Source organism: Astyanax mexicanus, chromosome 14, assembly GCF_023375975.1.
Source record: "Astyanax mexicanus isolate ESR-SI-001 chromosome 14, AstMex3_surface, whole genome shotgun sequence".
NCBI lineage: Eukaryota > Metazoa > Chordata > Actinopteri > Characiformes > Acestrorhamphidae > Astyanax > Astyanax mexicanus.
In genome coordinates this window covers 29,282,105-29,300,888 of record NC_064421.1, presented here as the reverse complement: position 1 = coordinate 29,300,888, position 18,784 = coordinate 29,282,105, and the positions used below count along the sequence as shown (strand labels likewise).

The 18,784-nt window shown below is 39.9% G+C and overlaps 1 protein-coding gene across 1 annotated transcript; it reads left to right on the top strand.

Annotated features, from left to right (window-relative positions):
• The first annotated feature begins 1,643 nt into the window (after window positions 1-1,643).
• tedc1 (tubulin epsilon and delta complex 1) lies at window positions 1,644-16,307 on the top strand. The gene is made up of 8 exons (XM_007244665.4): window positions 1,644-2,126; window positions 2,718-2,808; window positions 3,835-4,046; window positions 6,108-6,272; window positions 6,355-6,441; window positions 7,958-8,044; window positions 12,049-12,255; window positions 14,827-16,307. Exons 1-8 carry the CDS (start codon window positions 1,995-1,997, stop codon window positions 15,196-15,198), a joined length of 1,353 nt encoding a protein of 450 aa, XP_007244727.3. The 5' UTR covers window positions 1,644-1,994; the 3' UTR covers window positions 15,199-16,307.
• Window positions 16,308-18,784: the final 2,477 nt, after the last annotated feature.

The following is an 18,784-nucleotide window of genomic DNA, read 5'->3' as shown; positions in this document are numbered from 1 at the left end:
AGCAGACAGAAGAGTAAGCAGGGTGTAGAGTGAGCAGGGTGTAGAGTAAGCAGGGTAGACAGTGAGCAGGATGTAGAGTGAGCAGACAGAGAAGTAAGCAGGGTGGAGAGTAAGCAGGAGTGCGCAGGGTGGAGAGTAAGCAGGGTGGATAGTGAGCAGCGAGAGGAGTGAGCATGGCGCGGATTAGGACAGGGCCTGTTTCTTTGGTGTAGAGTAAGCAGGAGTGAGCAGACAGACGAGTAAGCAGGGTGTAGAGTGAGAAGGGTAGAGAGTGAGCAGGATGTAGAGTAAGCAGGGTGGAGAGTAAGCAGGGTGTAGAGTGAGAAGGGTAGAGAGAGAGCAGGGTGTAAAGTAAGCAGGGTGTAGAGTGAGAAGGGTAGAGAGTGAGCAGGATGTAGAGTAAGCAGGGTGGAGAGTAAGCAGGGTGTAGAGTGAGAAGGGTAGAGAGAGAGCAGGGTGTAAAGTAAGCAGGGTGTAGAGTGAGAAGGGTAGAGAGTGAGCAGGGTGTAGAGTAAGCAGGAGTGAGCAGGGTGAAGAGTAAGCAGGGTGTAGAGTGAGCAGGAGTAAGCAGGGTGGATAGTGAGCAGCGAGAGGAGTGAGCATGGCGCGGATTAGGACAGGCCCTGTTTCTTTGGTGTAGAGTAAGCAGGAGTGAGCAGGGTGGAGAGTAAGCAGGGTGTAGAGTAAACAGACAGAAGAGTAAGCAGGGTGGAGAGTAAGCAGACAGAAGAGTAAGCAGGGTGGAGAGTAAGCAGACAGAAGAGTAAGCAGGGTGGAGAGTGAGCAGACAGAAGAGTAAGCAGGGTGGAGAGTAAGCAGGGTGTAGAGTGAGCAGGGTGGAGAGTAAGCAGGGTGTAGAGTGAACAGTGTGTAGAGTAAGCAGGGTGTAGAGTGAGCAGGGTGAAGAGTAAGCAGGGTGTAGAGTAAGCAGGGTGGAGAGTAAGCAGGGTGAATAGTGAGCAGGGTGAAGAGTAAGCAGGGTGTAGAGTAAGCAGGGTGTACAGTAAGCAGGGTGGAGAGTAAGCAGGGTGTAGAGTAAGCAGGGTGGAGAGTGAGCAGGGTGTAGAGTGAGCTGGGTGGAGAGTAAGCAGGGTGTAGAGTAAGCAGGGTGGAGAGTAAGCAGGGTGTAGAGTGAGCAGGGTGGAGAGTAAGCAGGGTGTAGAGTGAGCAGGGTGGAGAGTAAGCAGGGTGAATAGTGAGCAGGGTGAAGAGTAAGCAGGGTGTAGAGTAAGCAGGGTGTAGAGTAAGCAGGGTGGAGAGTAAGCAGGGTGGAGAGTAAGCAGGGTGTAGAGTGAGCAGGGTGGAGAGTAAGCAGGGTGTAGAGTGAGCAGGGTGGAGAGTAAGCAGGGTGAATAGTGAGCAGGGTGAAGAGTAAGCAGGGTGTAGAGTAAGCAGGGTGTAGAGTGAGCAGGGTGAAGAGTAAGCAGGGTGTAGAGTAAGCAGGGTGTAGAGTGAGCAGGGTGAAGAGTAAGCAGGGTGTAGAGTAAGCAGGAGTGAGCAGGGTGGAGAGTAAGCAGGGTGTAGAGTAAGCAGGGTGTAGAGTGAGCAGGGTGTAGAGTAAGCAGGGTGTAGAGTAAGCAGGAGTGAGCAGGGTGAAGAGTAAGCAGGGTGTAGAGTAAGCAGGAGTGAGCAGGATGGAGAGTGAGCAGGATGGAGAGTGATCAGGGAGAAAGTTGATTGAACAGGGTGAAGCGTGAGCCGAGAGAAGAGTGAGCATGGCGCAGATTAGGACAGGGCCTGTTTCTTTGGTTAGCGTGTGTTGCCAAGGACAACAGGGGAGTTGAGGGCGGAGCAGAGACGTCAGTACGCAGAGCAGTTCGCGATTCTGATTGGATAAGTTACGCGCCAAACTTGTGAGAGTAGGAAGTGAATGTGAGCTGCAGCAGCAGCGCTGTACTGTAGTGTAGTCTACAGTGAACTATAGTGTTTTACACTGTACTATAGTGAACTGCAGTGTACTAAAGGTCGTGCAGTGTACTATAAAGGCCGGTGGGATGCAGCGCGAGGCGGGGGTGCGGGTCAGGGAGGTGATTTCCGCGCTCCGCCGCCTGCTGTCCGCGCTCGGGCTGGAGTCAGTTCCCTCCGCTGACTCGTTCAGAAGAGCCAAATTCAACAAGCCGGACTCGGTAAGAAGATTCATTTCCCTCTAATACACAAAAAAAGCCCTACTCAATCACTGTTTAAATTATTTAACATCCTGTATTAAACATCTCATCATAGTGCTGTAGAGTTAATAAAGAAACAGTCAGTTTAAAAAAGACATATGGTTGTTAAATAAAAAATACACATTATTTAGACTTAGAGTAAAGGTTGTATGATGTTAGACATTTTTAAGGAGTACATGTCAAACATTATAAAAAAAGTATTAAATGTATGTGTAGTACTAAGAATACCAGAACAAATCTCTGAATACAGATTAAAAAATGTATTTAATTTTTATTTTGTCTGACGGTGTTGACAAAAGCAATAATAGCTGGAAAACTGTATATATATAAAATCCAAAATAAGGAGGTTGATCATTTCTGCCCTGCTCTCTGTATCACTTTAAAGAAGCCCTCAATTAAATATTGTTTTTTCTTCATCAACCACAATAAAACCATATACAACCACAACTCATCTATTATAAATTTTTGCTGTCTGGTTGATAGTCCTGCTCGTTGCAGAATTAGGACAGAATTAATAGTTAGGAGACTGATTCTTCCTATTTTCAATTCCAGACAGAAGACCTGTGGAAGCTGCTCCATCGTCTCCTAATGAAGCTGTTTGAACGGGACTGTACCTGCCAGCCGCCACCAACCTCACCCCTGGGTTTGTGTTATATCACTTCATCATTTAAATTGAACAGTAATAAATGTCATATCAGATCTATTAGTTCTTGTTACAATTTTAGGACAGCATGAAAAGCACAAATAAAAAAAATAAGTGCAGTTTTTCCTCACATTTTTTTTTTCATATGAACTCCAGACATTTGAAGTTGTATATTATTAATATACTGTACATCTGGGAGAACATGTCTGGTAAACTGGCCAATAAGCTTGACTCTATCATCATCTACCAAACCCAGGTTAGGAGCATCATGTAGTAATCCTGCTTTGCTTGTATGAATGTCTCATTAACTACTCTTATGCAGAGTATAAAACACTTAAGATCTTTAGTGTGGATAAGGACTCTTCCTCATCCACACCAAACTGCAACTGTCCCGCTTTCCTGAAAGCACTGCTACCTGTAGCTAATGTTCCAGTCATAAAACCAGGCGGCTACCACCAAGTTCTGCCTCATCACTTACTAGAGCCAATCACCAGATGCCCTGACAGGAGTTTTCTCCATTGAACGGTAAAAAATGGAACTGCCTTCTTCTGCTGTTATCAGTGATGTCATATTTAGTAGTGACCACACCTTCAAGAGGAGTCTCCTATAGTTTCCTATATACTTAAATCAGGTGACTATACATTGCTGAGTAGCTGTAGATCAAAAAAGCTTGTATCTGGTTCATAAGACTAAACAGTATTCCAGACCTTTTTTGAGCTGTGGACTAAAGTTGAGTAGAACCATCCAGCCTGTTCTCAGCAACAAGTCCAAAAGCCAGGTTCTGTATTTTGTATTTTTTATGTTTAAATATGTAAAAAGCGCTATAGAAAATAAATTTGATTTGATTATTGTACATTTAATGTAAGAGTTCAAGAGTCTGCCTCTTCCAGGGGATTTTTGTGTGGAAAAATGTAGCAGTAAATATCATGTATCGTAAAAAAATATCTGTAAATATTGTGATATAATATATTTAACTAATTAAACCTTTTCTTTTCCTCTGTTCTGTTGATGTATGTATGCAACCAGACCCAGAGTTGGAGTTTGTGAGGAGTGCCCTGTGGTACACGGGGTACGGGGGCTGGTGGGTGACCAGGGCTCAGACCTGTAAAAGCCCTGGTAAAATAGGGAGCAGAGACCTGCTGCTGGCCCTGGGATGGGTGATGTCCTCAGATAACCTGCTGGAGACTCTGCTGGCAGAGAAAGTTCAAGAGTTGGAGCTCCTCTCCTCCACACCAGCGGTGAGATATTAAATTAAATGTAGATTCTGTAACAGAATTTTTTAGGAACATATCACTCAAATGTATGTATGTATGGTCTGAGGAAGGATGATGATCTGTTACTGAGGTATATGTGAATAACAGAACATTTTGAAAATGCTGTACAGGGCTAGAATAGTAATTTTAGCTGAGCCAACGTAGCTTAAGCAAAAGACTGATGTACCTTTCTTTGTGGAAATTTTACTCAGACTTGACTGATAATAACAGTGTTGTGGTAAATTTACGATTGGAATAGCACTGCCAAGGTAAATATGTACTTAGAATAGCTCTACAGAGGTAAACATTTGTTTAGAATAGCACTGTTGAGGTACATTTATGATTAGACTAGCACTGCTGAGGAAATGTGTGATTTAGAATAGCTCTACTAAGGTAAATGCATATTTAGAATAGCTCTGCTGAGGTAAGTGTGTGATTAGAACAGCACTACTGATGCAAATGTGGGATTAGAATAGCACTACTGAGGTAAATGTGTGATTAGAATAGCACTGCTGGGGTAAGTGTATGATTAGAATAGCACTACTGAGGTAAATGTGTGACAAAATACATTTAGGATATTCATAGTATTCAGTGGTGGTTTCCATTTTGCTTCATGTAAACTGTTGTGTGAACATATACAGGTATTTAAAATTAGTACATTTAAGAACAATTTCACAGGATATTAAATAATCCTGTGAAATAATATATATTAAATAAATTCAGGTTATTTAATATATTTATATCCAGCAGGTGGCAGTGTAATACTGCTGTTTGAGCTCTGTTGGACAAAAGTTCCTGAATATCCACAAAAAAGTATATATTTATATCCCTGCTAATGTGTATTTATATATATATATATATATATATATATATATATATATATATATATATATATATATATATATATATATATATATATATATATATATATATATATATATATATATGTGTGATGCAATAATAAGAAGATTACCAATTAATCTTTATGCATTTTTATATTCTATACAGGATTTTTTTCTTATTTTATGACTGCTAAGTACTTTTAAAGCAAGTATTGTTAATGATCCATAATCAATCTTGCTATTTCATAGGCTCCTTTGCTCTCTATTTACTTAAAAAAGAAGCATAGTTATTTCAATTTATCAAATGACTAATACAGAAATCTAGAATTAATGTTATTAGGGTAATGCTAAAAAGAGCTAAAAGGAAACAAGCAAAACCTAAAAGGTGATTATAATGTTGTGGCTGACCAGGGTTTATCCAGAGCTGGTTTTAATGTTGTGGCTGATCTGTGTTTTGATCTGCGTATGAATAAAGTATTATGCTTCTTGTTTATTTTAGGATAATCGATGTTTATTTTAATGAGAATATTATAATGTGCTGAGTTACTGAGTTTAACTGGGAGATTTAATAGAGAAAATAAACTAAATTAAGTTTAGCTCCATATTTTAACCTTCCTTAGTAGAAGGAGGAAACACACCATCAGCTGTGTGTGTGAGTGTGAGTGAGAGACAGCGACAGTGAGAGTGAGAGACAGCGAGAGAGTAAGAGAGAGAGAGAGAGAGAGAGTGGCAGTCAGTTGTCAGTGTCAACTGTTTGGAGGAAAATGAAGTGTGGATAAAAGTAGTGGATGGTTCTACAGGTAGTTTGCGTAATTAGCATTTGAGAACATAGAGAACAGAAGGGAAATGCTTAATCAAATGATATGCGTACTTTAGAACATGGAAACATACAAGCGCACTACTAGTGAGACCCAAGAGAAAAGGTTCTGTTTGTGGTACTGACTGATCATTTAACTGATGACAGATCTGCAGCTGCTCCATGCTGCTTTAAATTCCACTCAAATACATCCAAATCAATGGACCTTCTTCCTGTATTTACTTTCTTAACCCCGCCCCACACAGCTCTGACCAATACGAGAAGACAACATGCTTGTGTGGTTTTCCTTGTGTGAAAACTAACCAAGCCAAACAAAAAAACTGTTGAAGTTGAGATGGTTTACAGGTTTAGAGGTAATCCAGATATAATGTGTGTTTGATTCCACAGAGAGTGCCTGGTGGGGAGGATTTGATGACCTGTTTAAGTGTTTCCGAAGGGGGCGGAGCAGAGGGTGGAGATGTGAGAAGTCTGCAGTGGCATTATGGAAAACTGAGGCTGCAGTGGAGAAGTCTTCTAGCAGCTCAGCAAGAGCAGTCCAAGCTTTGCCACAAGGTAACACACCATGCAATATAGAAAATAAAGATACAATAAAAAAAAGCAAGAAAGGTTTGTGAAATGTTGCCCGTTTCTGCAGATCCAGGCCAAAATGTTCTGTTCACGTGAGCCGGAGGTCAGCACTGCTGATGTTCCTGAAAGATTAGGATCTACAGGACTTCAGAAGGTGATGCATGACAAAGTTTAATATTAAAACATATCTCCCGTTACAGTAAACAAACCTGCAGTCATTTTGATGTTCTAGAGTTTCAGTAACGTGACTTTTTTTGTTTTGTTTTGTTTTGACGCCGCACTTAAGACCTAATTTCTGGCTTTGCTAATGATCAATAATTAATGATATCTTAAATTAGAAGAAAAACACCTGATACCCTGAAAATGTCAAAATAGGTAAAATAGGTGTGTGTGGATATCTTGTGTATTTGTGTAGACGTGTGTGTAAATGTGTGTGTGTGTAGATGTATGTTTAGGTGTGTGTGTGCAGGAGGGGGTTGTCTCCTCCGTCGTCTCTGATTGACAGCCCGACGGGCTCGGAAATCCTGACTGTTTGAAGGTGGAAAGATCTTGATCTTGAAGTCTGAAGGCCCACGTTCTTCACCCCCCACACGTCTGTCTCCTCCGCAGTTCTCCTGCAGACGGCATTTAAGAGCTTTTGCAGCACGGAAGTCTTTTTTTTGTGTGGTTTTGAAGAGGAGCGAGGGAGCTGTTTCAGATTGTTTATGCTGTTTTTTGTGAAGGATGGGGAGAAATGAGGTGTGAACAAGTGAAACTATAAGAGGAAACAGTGAGACGTGGGTAAGAGGGATGGTGTCTCCTGTTTTCTGCAGCGGGGGAAGTCAGCGTTCCTCCATTAATAAGATCTCCAAGAATCTCAGTGCTGATATCGAAGCGGCTCTAATTATAAGAAGTTCACAGTGCCAGCTAGTCTTCAGTCAGTGCCCGTCAGACGCTGCCTGTTGATTAGAGTTTAGATCAGTTCCAAAAACTCCAGCCCGTCTCGACCCGAGCCCGTGCAGGTTCTGTCCGATTTAAATCCTTATTGTTTTGGTGAATATCCTATTAAAACTAAGTAGAGCGTTAAAACAGAGCTTTTTTTTAGTCAGTTAAAATTAAAACACAGTGTTTTAATAAGAAGGTGCTTAAACTGACCTTTTTTAGTTAGTAGACTTTAAAATTGAGTTTTTAAAGCAAGTAGAGCATTAAAACTGAGCTTTTTTTAGTCAGTAGAATTTAAAACAGTTTTTGGGCTTTAGAACTTTTCTAAGTTTTTCTAAGTAAATAGACGTTAAAAGCTTTTTTAAGTCAGTAATGCATTAAAAATGTAACTTTTTAGTAAGTAGAGCATTAGAACTGAGCTTTTTACTAAATTCTGAACATCAAGATGAGGGAAATGCAAAATCAAACAATGCGTACTTTAGAACAAGGAATCATACAAGAGTACTACAAGGTTAATGAATGAGTAGATACATGCTGGAAGGTCTGAATTGGTTTTTGGCATCATTTCTAATCATTGCAGTGCTGAGAATAACCACCCACCACCCAAATCCTACATACAGTATACCCAAATACAGTATAATATAGTACTGGCAGTACAGGAATGGGTGTTTGCAGTCAGATCATCTTTACGCAGATTGTTTAGGAGTTTACAGTGAATGTAAGCTGCAGTTCTGTTCTTCTCATCCCAGGATCTGGAGAGCATTCAGTGCTTAAACAGAATACTTGAGGCCTACCTGGAATGGAAAGCTGTGGAACCACTGTTCTGGTGTTGGATGGTATGTAACCCTCCATTTTAACATCTGCTGGAACTTGAAAAGAGGAGTCAGACTTCACATATATGAATGTTGGGGCATCGCTGGTGATAAGGGGAGTAAAGCTGACTGGGTGGGATAATTGCCATCGCAAAAATTAGGCATAAAAATTTTTAAATAAGATATAACAATCAATAAACAGTAGTGAAGTAAAGGTGCCGAGTGGTCCAGCGGTCTAATGCCCTGCTCTATGAGCGGGAGGTCGCAGGTTTGAACCCCCCGCTCATGCAGCTCATGGAGCTTTGGCCCTGCTCCCTCCGGGTGGGTAGATGGCGCTCTCTCCTCATCACACTTAAAGGTGGCGTCGGGTGGCATGAGGCGTCTGTGAGCAGATGTATCAGAACCTAGCCGCTGTGCTTTCCGCCAATCGCGCTGGCTGCTCAGGCAATGATTCATCAGCAGCAGCTCGAAAAGAGGGGTGATTGACTTCACACGTGTCGGAGGAGGCGTGTGCTCGTCCGCATCCTCCAAGGGTCGCAGGTACCACCGGTGATGGGGACGCACAAAAGGGGTGGGACAATTGGATAACCAAATTGGGAGAAAATTGGGAAAAATCAGGGAAAAAAAAAAAAACAGTAGTAATGTAGAGTGCCATGTTTATCCGGGTTTATCCGTCCTGCTACAGTCCTCTCCAGTTTAGCCCTGCTGATTCCAGCAGTGTGTCGAGGTTCTAACTCCTGTTGGGTTGTGGTAGATCCAGATTGTTAAACATTTGATATAAAAGCGTGATCTGCTGGGAGGAGCAGATCCTCAGTGCTTGGCAGTAGTCTTGAGTTTCCTCTGAGAGAGCCGATTGAAGTGAAAGGGCTTGGAGGGGTGGGGTTTAGGTGGGGAGGGGGATGTTTGGGAGTCGACACTGAGGAGCATCCAGGAGCTCTTTGAGGGTCTGAACCGGTGGGAAATCTCATGCTTCCTGCATCTGGCAGAGGCTAGTGTGGGGGGGGGGGAAAGGTTATTTTTACATTGCAGTTACTTTCCTGTTACGGTTCCTCTGCAGTCAAGGTCACCCTGAGTCGGCTGAGGTTCATTACAATACGTGCAGTTCAACCTCTAACATATGTAGATGTTTCTACTGAGACAAACTGCAACTAATGATTATTGATTTGTTGGTCGATTAGCCTGTTGATTATTTATTTCAGTTTTTCGCACTATAAGGAGCACTGGATTATAAGGTGCATTATGTGACATTAATAAGGAACAGGGGTGTTTCCATGTTTTCCTTCTAATTCAGCAGGTCTCACCGCTGGGTGGCAAGTAAAAAAAAAACTGTAATTCTTAAATGCATTTTCTTTCAAAGTCAAATAAGCGCTGGATGTTAATTTACACATATTTCTCTCCTGAAAACTGTTTATTTGGGTGAGTACAGTGCTTCTTTTTATTTACAATAAGCTTAGATTTCCAGATTTCCAGTAATTCAGTTAATGCACGAAATTTTCCACTAATAATAATAATTAGCTGTTTGCTAGCTGTATAATAATATAATAGCTAGCTGTTTGTCCCACATAACTTGTTTTAACATGATAAACGCACTGGCTATAGTCTGAAAAATACTCACCTTTGAATCGAAAAGAGAAAAAGAGCTAGCGCTTAGTGCATTTAGCGGCTAATGCTAATGCTGCTCCAGCAGTGCTAGCCGGGATTGGCAGCAGGCTACAGCCCGATAATACTCACCTCTGAACGGCAGAAGAACTAGCACTTGGAGCGGTTAGCGGCTAATGCTAATGCAGCTCCAGTCTTAAAGCAGCACTAGGTAGGATTTCCTTGATTTTTGATCTTTTTAAAGAAGTAAAATTACAGCTTGAAATTTACTGCAGCGCTGCATTGAGGTGTAATAGGAGGAATAGCTCTTGTGTCTGTGCCGGAGCTCCTCTGAGCTCAAACCAGACTCTGTAAGTTTTCCGAGGCGGCCGCGACCAACGCTCGAGAGAACTGCGACCTGCTTTCCGACCTTTAGTTCTAACAGTTCTACAAGAACTACTGGTTCATTCTTTACAAACTAACATACAGACACTCTGGCAGAAGCTGGAAAGAGACCGAATATGTCTGTGAAAGCCAGAAAATGAGAAAGAGAAACTAATCCGCCTGAAACATTTATTACACTCTGCAACTGTAGGGGGAGCCCACAAGCACAAAATCTCAATCCTACTTAGTGGAGCTTTAAGTCTCGGTGCTGGAGAGCTAAACTGAAACTCCTGTATAACGCAGTACTTCGGTGGAGTGGCTTTACTGCTCCTTACAACCTGACTGGTAAAATTCATACATTAAGTGCACCAGATTAAAAGGCACACTGGATTATAAGGCGCACTGAAGATTTTGGGAAGAATACAGTAAGTGATTATTTCAATATAATTTCAATTCAATTTTGTCTAATAGTGCTTTTTACAACAAATGTTGTTAAAAAGCAGTGAGCACCATAGTAATGCCAACAGTGGCAAGAATAAAAAACTCCTTCATACTGAGAGGAAGAAACCTTTGGAGAAAACAAAACTCAATCAGAGGAACCCATCCCCTTCGGGTCAACCCGGACAGAACAAACAAATAACAGCAAAAACAGCAGTACAGAGAAATAATGTGGATCTGTAGCTAATTTAGGAACAGGTTCTGAGTTATGAGTGTGAGTAAGTGATGGGTACATAATGGCTAATGGAGAGCTATAGCTAGATATAGAGAAAACAGAAAGGAAAGAGAAAAAAAAAACTACTATCCACTCTATACCTTGCTGTATAGTAGTAATATCCCTGTATTACTTATATACTCACAGCCTTCACCATAGCCAAGAAAACAATCCTAAACACAAGAAGATCATGCCCATCATGAAATAATCTTCTCTCAATGCACATTGATCATTGGAAAGATAAAATGCTATAGAAATAACAGAAATTACTGTATTCAATATTGCATGGGAACCGTTCATCAAAACATTGACCCACTAGCACCCCCAACCTCCGTCTAAGACTGTAAAAAAAAGGAAGTGATTATTTCATCTCTGCTTCCTGTGGGTGCGGCTTGTGCTCCTAGCTTTCTTCATCTCTTTAAAACTATAAAAACACCTGAGCGTGGAGTTTAGATTAAGCAGAAGGTGTTTAAATGTGAGATGTTGTGAATTTTAGTGAGTGAATCTGTAATCTGATTTGTTTGAGCACTTTTGGAGACACAGAGTTGAGTGTAAACTGTGTGTACACGGGCTGCAATTAATAGATCATATAGATAGATCATATAGGTAGTCCAAGTTTCTTTTTATATTATTTTATATTTCATATAATTTGTTTTTGATCATATCGACCAATCGCTGCAGCCCTAAATGCGAGTGAACTGCAGATACTCGCTTGGATTCACTTGGACGGGAGCAAATGATAAAGAGGATGTCACGCCTCAGTAATTCAGTTTCGGAGGCCTTTATGAGAATTGAAATTGAATTGAATCCTGCCATTAAAATGCAGATGTACCACAAACCGGGCGGGAGGAAAGGGAAGTCAGACAGCAGCGCCGCCACGTCAATAAGAAATCTATACTCTCTAATGAGAGGCAAACATTTTAAGCATAGAGTGCTATTTACACAGGATCGTCCTGCCACTGTAGCTCAGGACGGATCAGGGCCGGGTCTCGGGAGAAAGATCTGGAGTCACATCGATTTTTCTCACAGCTTATCACACAGGAAGTACAGCTTCTTTCTGCCTACTTCTAGTTTCTGTCCAATCACTGAAATATCACTGTTGCCTTTGTGCTTTGTGTTACCGGAGGCTTCCACTAGAGCTCTCCACTTGCCACAGTGGAAACAATGCATCATAGAGGTGCAGGCAGCCATTCTCAGAGCCGTATAGAGAGTATAGAGTCATGACCATAGACATAATATACGTAGACGCCTCATGGGGAGCTAAAACTTCAAAAAACTTCGGGTTTGGTAATCAGTAGTTAATAGTAGTAAGTAAACAAGTATGTTTATTTATACCACCTGTGTCTCCATACAGGACAGTGTGATGGATGGTCACCTCTCGGACCAGAGCAGAGAGAAGGTAACTGACGAGTCACTAAAGGACCGAGCGGTCCCTCACAGCTGCCCCCATGAGGACAATGTCAGGAAGTCCTTCAGACATCTAAACCAGATGCTGCTAAAGCTGCAGACAGACCTCCGACGTGGACGATTGGAGCAGACAACACTCACATTTACTGCACAGGTGATGCCCACCACATTTCAACACAGACCACGACATTCCAAAACAGACCGTCACACACTACCACAGACCTCCACAAACCACCACAGACTACCAAAGACCACTACAGACCACCACATTCCAAGCAAATCACTCCATACACCCTGCACTGAAGCTACTAACCGGTGTCTTCAACAACACACAGCAATGCAGGTCGAGAGCCCTACAGGGTCAACAGGTACGCTTTTTGGGACAGCCCATTTCTCCACCTACAGCAGAAAAAGTAAACTATAATTTGGATACTGGAAAATTGGAATAAATGGCATTATTAAATAAAATATTTTGTTGATCTAAAATCAGTGGGGAAACGTCTCTGGTTTGTGCCTACATAGAAAGACTAGTAATTATTGATTTTTAATATTTTTAGAATCACTTTAATTTTCTGTTTAAAAACAGTGTTTCCCCTCTTGTTTCCAATTATTATAATTTTTGTAAGACAGCAACTATTACCAATGCTAAACTCCACCACACTTTTAAAACTATTAAATATAAAAAGTTAAAACGACATATACAGGATAAATTTAAATTTAACGCCTCTGCCATAAAAGCCTATTATGTGACTTTGCTTGACCAATTAATCGCAGCTACAGCATATACTGTAAACATCCAGTACATTTAGTATTAACAGCGGATTATTAAATAAGAAAACTACTTGGGTAGTGTTTTTGCTGAATACTTTCTTTCTTTATGTAATTCAGTAATAATTAATATAGTAATAATATAATAAGTAGTAATAATTCAAATGAGCACTTTTACTTCTACCTGAGTATATATTATTTTGAAGTAACAGTACACTTTGGGACACATGCTCATTGTTAATGTCTATGCAGATTAAACAGCTGTATGTACAGCTGTGCAGTGCCGATAATTCATCAGTGTCAGGATCACAGCAGAGCTGCAAAATAAGGTGCAATGCAGTAAAAAACTATTCACAGTCGTTTATGACCTCAGGTGTTTAAGTGTCCATAAAACTGTTTTTAGGGGAAAGATTGTTCTTCTTATATGAAATTATGTTTAGTTATGTTTTATTACCTGTGGGCTCAGAGGCTCTTCTAACAGACCCCTCCTCTCTAATATCATTTATGATAATGGAGGAGGATTAGAGCTGATGGGAAAACTAGGTCATCTCATCATCACATGTTTTTTATTGCCGAACGAATTCCTCTCCCATGCCACATTCTACAGTGGTGAAGTAATTAGTTATTAGTTGGTTTGTGTCATTAGGGTGTGTTTACATTAATGGCTAGCTGAAGTTCTTATTATAGGGTTTCAGTCACATGATTTTTTTTATCTGCCATCATATTTGAGAACTTATTTCTGGACTCTAATGATCAATAATGATAAATGTATAAAATTATCATCTAATTTTAAATTAAAAACATCAGAACCTCAACAAACTCAGTAATATATTATGTGTCTGTGTTTAGATATATTGAATGATTATTGATGACTTTTGTATTTTTCGAACTATAAGGCGAACTTAAATTCCTTTATTTTTCCCAATAATCGTCAGTTTGCTTTATAATCTGGTGCGCCTTATGTGTGAACTTTACCATTCAGGTATTATTCCTTGCCACTGTGTCACCATAAAATTGGCACCTCTGTGGTGCTGCTCATAAGAGGCGTGGACCTGTTTTTCCTGTAAAGCGGCTTTATGACAACCTTTGTTGTAAAAAGCGCTATATAAATAAAATAAATAAAAAGGCACTGATTCTGCAGCAGTATTAGCATTTGCTGCTAAGCGCTAGCTCCTTCGTCATTTAGAGGTGAGTATTATCGACCTGTATCCTGCTGCTAACCCTGGCTAGCACTGCTGGAGCAGCATTAGCATTACCCACTAATCGTACTAAGCACTAACTCTTTTGTAAGTCAGTGGTGAGTATTTTCGGACTGTAGTTTGCGCATTTACTGTGTTAAAACAAGCTACGTGGGAAGAACCGCTAGCTAATATCGCCTTGGCTTACTGGAACATTTGGGGTTCCTCAGAGTAGCACTGTCGGGAGGCATTAGTGAAAATCCAAATCCCAAATAAACAGTTTTCAGGAGAGAAATTTGTGTAGATTAACATCCAGTGATCGTTTGTCTTTAAAATATATAATTATTTTTTTTATATAAACACAGTTTTGTTTACTTAACCCAGCGGCGAGACTTACTGAATTAGAAGGAAAACATGGACACCCCTGTTCCTTACTAGTGTCACATAATGCACCTTATGATCTGGTGCACCTTATGTATGAAAATAGACCAGAAAATAGAGTTAATTGAAAGTGCACCCTATAATCCAGTGTGCCTTATAGGGTGAAAAATACAGTAGTCAAAAAGCATCACTAATCACATCTTGGCTTAGCTTAGTTCAGCTTAGTTCATATTAGTGTTCTGTTGAGTTCTACTAATTTGATTTGACGAGAGAAGAAGAGGAAAAACTCCCTCAGAGCTGAAGGAGGAAGAAACACTGGGAGGAATTAAGACTCCTGAAATGTATATTAGCTGCAGCCCTGCTGTTGACTCTGCCTGTGTTTTTCTGAATGTCTCCAGGACAGGAGCTCAAGTTCAGCCCAGCTCAGCCCAGAGCAGAAGCGAGAACTGGAGAGGGACGTGGCTGCCCGCCTGCAGGGCTTATCGCTGGCTAACACTCCCACAGCCACGTCCAGAGGCTTCATCCCCAACCTGCAGGAGCCGCCAGCACCGCATTCCGTGCCCAGGCTCCGACACGGTGTCCTGAACCAGGAGAACAAGGATGGGACCACGGGAAGGCTCCAGGCCTCGGCAGCTCTGAAGGAACTGAAGGACAGGGAGGCTGTGCTGCTGTGGGAACTGGAGCTGCTAAAGAAAAGCCAAAGACTGGAAATGCAGGCCCAAACCAGTGCGCTGCAGGGACTGGTGTTCATTCCACCACTCAAGAGATGATGCACAGGCTCACAACCAAGAAACTTTTAACACGATCTTACATATATGGATCTTAAATATAGCAACTTAAAAATTAGTTTCTTTGATTAAAAAAAAAGTGGCATACATGTATCCAAAAGCATTGTGTAAGACTGGTGGAGGAGACAATGCCAAGAACATTGCATGAAAACTGTGATAAAAAAAACAGGGTTATTCCACCAAATATTGATTTTTGGACTCCTAAAACTGTATGAGCCAAATCAGAGAAACTAATTCAGAAACTGAAGTGTCTCTTATTTTTTCCAGAGCTGTATTTGGTACATTTCTGCTATTTTGCAACAAACAAAGAAAATGGAAAATAGAACCTTGCACACATGATATGATATGAGTTTCTCCTAAGATTATATTTAAGTTTAGGTTCAGGTAATAAAATTATACTGATGGCTTTGGAACATTTTATGTTAAAATTGTAAATCTTTTGCGTGCTGTGTTGTGTCAGGAATTTGTGTATCTGTGTGAGGGTTGTGTACAGAGATGCATCATATATAACACTGGTGGAGGAATCGGTGGTTGGGGAGGTCGGCGCGGGTGGTGGGATTAGCAGATTAAAGGAAGTCATTTTCAGCTCTGATTTTCATCAGGATTATGAAGTGATGTGTTAATCCCGGGGCAGTGTAGAGCATGAAGGATCCTAACAGGATTTCTTGTTACTGCCAATACTTCCATCCTCCTCCAGCCGAGTCTTCGTACTGGCGAGTTCTAGCTGCCGTATTTTTTACTGTTAATCATGCTCGATTTCATAGAGCCGAATTAATAAACTCTCTTTCTCTCAGTAATGAGAGCTGGAGAGGGGAACTAGCCACAGTGTCCTACACCCACTGTGAAATTAGTGGATCTGGTGAGGCTTCAGCAAGGCTGGAATTGAGCAGATTCGTCTTAATTGAGGATGCACAAATCAAGCCTCATACAAGATTATCCTGGAAGAGAACTCTGGCTCTCACTGCTCTGGCAGTGTTCCCCAATTCTGAGAACTGTTTTCCAGGTTCCAGCAGATTAGTATTGTTGTTTCTAAATTAATATAAACTTATTTTCTTTGCATTATTTAAGAAATAAAGAGTAAATGTTCTTAATTACTTTCGTCATTTTTGTTATTTTCTCATAAATATAATGATGTAAATAAATGCTCTAAATGACAATATTTTTATTTGGAATTTAGGAGAAATGTTGTCAGTAGTAAAGTACCTATGAATAGTAAAATCCGAGAAACTGATCATTTTGAAGTTTTTTTTTATCCATATTATGGCAAGAACTACTAAACTAAGTAAAGAAAGAAATTACCTTAAGTTCAGTCACTGCAAAAACCATCAAAAACATTATAATGATGAAACTGGCACTCATCAGGACCACCCCAGGAAAGGAAGTTTATCAGAGTTACCAGCTTTAGAAACCACAGAGACCAGAAAGTTAACCCCAGATAAAAGCACCTAAATGCTTTACAGAGTATTTTGTTTTTTTAATACTCTTAATTACAACATGATTCCTTATGTGTTCCTATATAGTCTGGATCACTTCACTAATACTAGTCATTTAGTATGTAAGAAAAAAAAAAACATGAGTAGGCGTGTCCAAACTTTTGACTCGTATTATACATAGTTACATACAGTATGAAGCTCTATCTGACTCCAGCATGAGTGGAGGATATGAAGGGGTACTGTGTGCTAGGGTGGGAGCAGATAGCTCTGAGCGCTGAATCGATAGGCGTGATGAGGGCCGGCTGATTTACAGCTCGTATTGATCTGTACTGTAACTCTTCCACAGCTCAGACTGAAGTAGCCGAGCATGACTGACTGATTCTTCCCAGCCACAGTGTTGACCTGCAGAGGACTTACATACAGACCAGAATAAAACAATGCAGATAATTTTCACATTACAATACATTACTAGGTACAATGAAACATTGTATTAAATTTCATTTAATAGTGTCATATTGTGTCATAGCACGATAGAAGCAGTTTTAGCTGTAAAGGGTGGGCTGACATCCAGGGTCCTTAAAAGTCTTAAAATGTCTTAAATTAAAATTCAGGTAAATAAGGTCTTAAATTCTCTTAAATTTACTGTAAATTAGCTGTACGTATAATATTTTCAGATGGTGCATTTAATGGTGGTGAGAAAACACAGTAGCCCACTGTAAACATCTAATCCGGGAAACAAGCTAGCTAACGTTACTGGTGAAATAACTAAGGTTAGCAAAGAGCTAGTTAACGTTAGCAAACAGCTAATGTTAGCGATGAGCTAACTAACATACTAACTTTAGCAGGAAGTGTTACCGGTTAGCAGAGAGCTAGCTAACGTTACCGGAGAAAGTACTAAGGTTTTATTAATAGAGGTAGTAAAAATAGCAATAGTGCGATTAGTAGTATTAGTATTATAAATAATCATCACTACAATTTCATTTATCAATTTCTCTTTTTTCCATATGCGCAGGAAGCTACAAAAGAGCTCATGCAACTTACATATGTTATAATGGCTATAAATGGAAGATGTTAGGTTTAAATTTTTAATACCATAAATTCTATTCTACCAAAGAAATTATGACTACATTTTTCGGGTCTTAAATGATATTTATTGAGGTCCTAAAGTGGTAAATAAAAAGCCTGTTAATTAATAATAGAATTTTACTCAAATTTATATGCATGCGACAGCAGATGAGTCAAGACTTATAAGACTTATAGACTTATAATAATAACTTCATAATATAGTGTATATAGAAAAATTATAAACACATTTGAAAAATTTATTAATTTATTTTACAGACTGATCTGTGGTTATTGCATGCAACAAACCATGAAGACTGCCTTTTCTTGCCTTTTATAATTAAACAAATATAATAATAATAATTTATGCTGTTTTCCAGAGCTCTAAATCTCAGCTCACATGAGTCATTTAGAAATGTAAAAGTTTTCAACTAAGATTTTTGGCCCTATCAACCCATTGCTAGATGGTGGCTACACATTTGCTATGGTATCTCAGGTGGTTCAAAAAGGCTGCTAAATGGGTGCTATGGTGTTGCAAGATGTTTCAGGTGGTTGCTTGGTATTTGCTATGGTATCCCACATGGTTGCTTGTGTATTCCGGAGCAGTTGTGGTGGTACCCCATGTGGTTGGTCATGTGTTCTAGTGTTTTTGTAATCAGCATGACAGTGTTCATCTTCTCTGCTAAAGTGTCCTTTTGTTTTATGCTAAAGCTCTGTGTTAAACTTTTACTCAGCACATTAAAATATTCTCATTTAATTAAAACAAACCTGAGATATGAGATATTATAATTCAGTAACATAAATCCAGGCATAAGTCACACTACACTATTATTATTACACTAGTATTACTGTCTCTCTCCAAACTTAAAACTTACATTTTTAATGATTTTAATCATGATTAATCACAAAATAATATTGTGATGAATATAATAACACGTTTTTATACACTGCTAGTATAAAAAATATCCCTTTTGTGAATGTAACATATTATTATAAGGTCAGTCTTAAGAAGAGCAAAAAAAGAAATTATTTTGTGATTAATCCAATTAATACATATATATGTATATATAAAA

Coding starts and splice junctions, on each gene's coding strand:
- tedc1 (XM_007244665.4), top strand. CDS start 1,995: ATGCAGCGCGAGGCGGGGGTGCGGGTCAGGGAGGTGATTTCCGCGCTC. Junction 6,442..7,957: donor GATCTACAGGACTTCAGAAG/GTGATGCATGAC, acceptor TTCTCATCCCAG/GATCTGGAGAGCATTCAGTG. Junction 12,256..14,826: donor CACTCACATTTACTGCACAG/GTGATGCCCACC, acceptor GAATGTCTCCAG/GACAGGAGCTCAAGTTCAGC.